Genomic DNA, 1,993 nt, shown 5'->3' with positions numbered 1-1,993 from the left:
ACGGCTGTGTCCCAGGGGAGGGCACCTGGGGCAAGGGGCAAGGCTCTTGCCATTCAGATCGCGCTGTGATCTCCTGGTGGTTCTCACCCTGCAGGTACAGGTGAGGTCTGTCCAATGGCAGGTGAGGTCTGTCCAATGGCGGCGGCGGCGGCAGCGGCAGCGGCAGCAGCAGCAGTGGCAGCCCCACCCACAGGCGTGGGCTCCCTCTCTGGGGCCGAGGGGGTGCCTGTGAGCTCTCAGCCACTTCCCTCCCAGCCCTGGTGAGCTCCAAGTTGGTGGGGGGGAGAGGGGAGAATGGAGGAAAGTCCCTCGGTACCATCTCCTCTTCCCCTCTCTTTTCCCACCAACTCCTCACTACTTCCCCCACCAACCAAGGAGCCTCCAGAAGGAAAGGAGGAAGAAATGTTTTCTTAGGGGAATTCGCTAGGTTTTAACGATTTGTTTCTCCTGCTCCTCTCTCCTCCCTATGAGACCTGACCCCACACACACCTGTTCCCTTGGTTGTGTTGAAGTCCCCTGGACAGTGGGCAGGGGGGAGCAGAGGACAGGAGTGGCCACTGCCCTCACCCCCTCTCCTCTCTGTGACCCCCTGCCCTGCCCTTCCAGGGATTGTGAGCCTTCTCCCTCGATGGTCCTTGCTCTCCTCCTTCCGGTGCCCCCGCCCCTACTGTCTGCTGCCCCTCCCTGGGGAGTTGGTGCTTTTTTTTTTTTTTTTCCAGGGGGAGGGAGGAGAGGAAGGAGGGAAATCAAAGATTCTGTCCCAGAGATGGGGAAAGGTGAGATTTGAGAAGGGGCAGAAAGCAAAGGTTGTACCTTCATCAGGTGGAGTTGTTTGGGGTCAGGCCCTGAACATCATCCTGCTTAAGAATCTGTCAGGGGAAAACAAGTCAAGGGGAGCAAAAGAAGGAGCCACTAGGGCCAGAGGCAGGACAAGAGATGGAATCCTAGGGGCCAGGGTAAATGGAGGTATCCAGGGACTAGAGGTGCTTCCTGGGGGTGGGGGGAATGCAGCCACAGTGTCTCCCCCTTCCCTCTTCCACCCCAGCTCCAGCCCTGGCCTTTTCTTTTCATCCCTCTCCCCCACGACAGAAGCTGTGGCCCTGGCCATGTCATCGTGTTCCGGTGTCCCCTGCATGTTCCCCACCCTTCACCCCCTCCTTTTGCGCGGACCCCATTACAATAAATTTTAAATAAAAACCTGTCTGAGACTCAATGAATGAATTGCTCTCACCAAACCCCCTGTTCCCACCCCCAAGGGAGTTCTTAGGCCTGCAGTTGGTCAGTCAGTTGCAGCCTTGCTCAGCCCTGTGCAGCTCTGGGGCTCCGGCTCCTTCCCCAGAGGCAGCACCAGCCGAGGCAGTCCAGATTCAGGGTGGGGCTGAGGCTCCTAGGCTGCGGGGGAGCAAGTTCCAGGACTCCGGAGTCTCTGGGGAATGCTCAATCCACCCAGGCCCAGAATAGCCCCTGGAGATTTGAAGAGGCCTGGGTCAGAAACCCAAACAGTTGCTGGACATAAATGCTGCTTTTCCCCTTCGGTCCAGACCCACTGCCTGCTGCTCACACCCCAGCCCAATACCTGCACTCTTAAGGCCCTGAGAGGTGATGGATGATGTAGCTGTGGAAAGACTGGGCAACTCAGCCCTAGGACTGGTAACAAAGACGTGGAGAATAAAAACTGCACTTCTCCCCACTCATCCTCTTCATTCTTGGTGTGGTCCACCCTGCTCTTACCCAGCCTCCTGTTGTTCCAGACTGCTCTTGCACCCTCCATCCTGCCCCTTGGAATTCCCTTCCCAGTCACTGCTCTGACCCTTCCAGGGACCCTTTTCTTGAGCCTTCCATTACCCATTTCTGCTGCTGCTGCTTCCTTGGCGGTAGAGGGACTTGTCGTTCTGCAGGCTCCCTTCTGGAAACTCCACCCTGATCATCCTCTGCAGCCTCTCCCAAGTTTGGCCTCATCTCCCTTCCCTTCCTGCTGGCAGGGGGGCCTCCA

General features: G+C 57.7%; 1 protein-coding gene across 1 annotated transcript in view; it reads left to right on the top strand.

Annotated features, from left to right (window-relative positions):
• The window catches only part of MAZ (MYC-associated zinc finger protein (purine-binding transcription factor)), a gene marked incomplete at its 5' end in the record, with an annotated part of 4,168 nt that extends 2,967 nt beyond the window's left edge, over positions 1–1,201 (top strand). The window contains 1 exon segment of the mRNA XM_010837435.1: positions 95–1,201. Within this exon segment, the coding sequence (XP_010835737.1) occupies positions 95–264 (170 nt within the window).
• Between the last annotated feature and the right edge of the window lie 792 nt (positions 1,202–1,993).

This window comes from Bison bison, unplaced genomic scaffold (genome assembly GCF_000754665.1).
Source record: "Bison bison bison isolate TAMUID 2011002044 unplaced genomic scaffold, Bison_UMD1.0 scf7180017864072, whole genome shotgun sequence".
NCBI lineage: Eukaryota > Metazoa > Chordata > Mammalia > Artiodactyla > Bovidae > Bison > Bison bison.
This window is presented reverse-complemented; position numbering and strand designations above follow the sequence as displayed.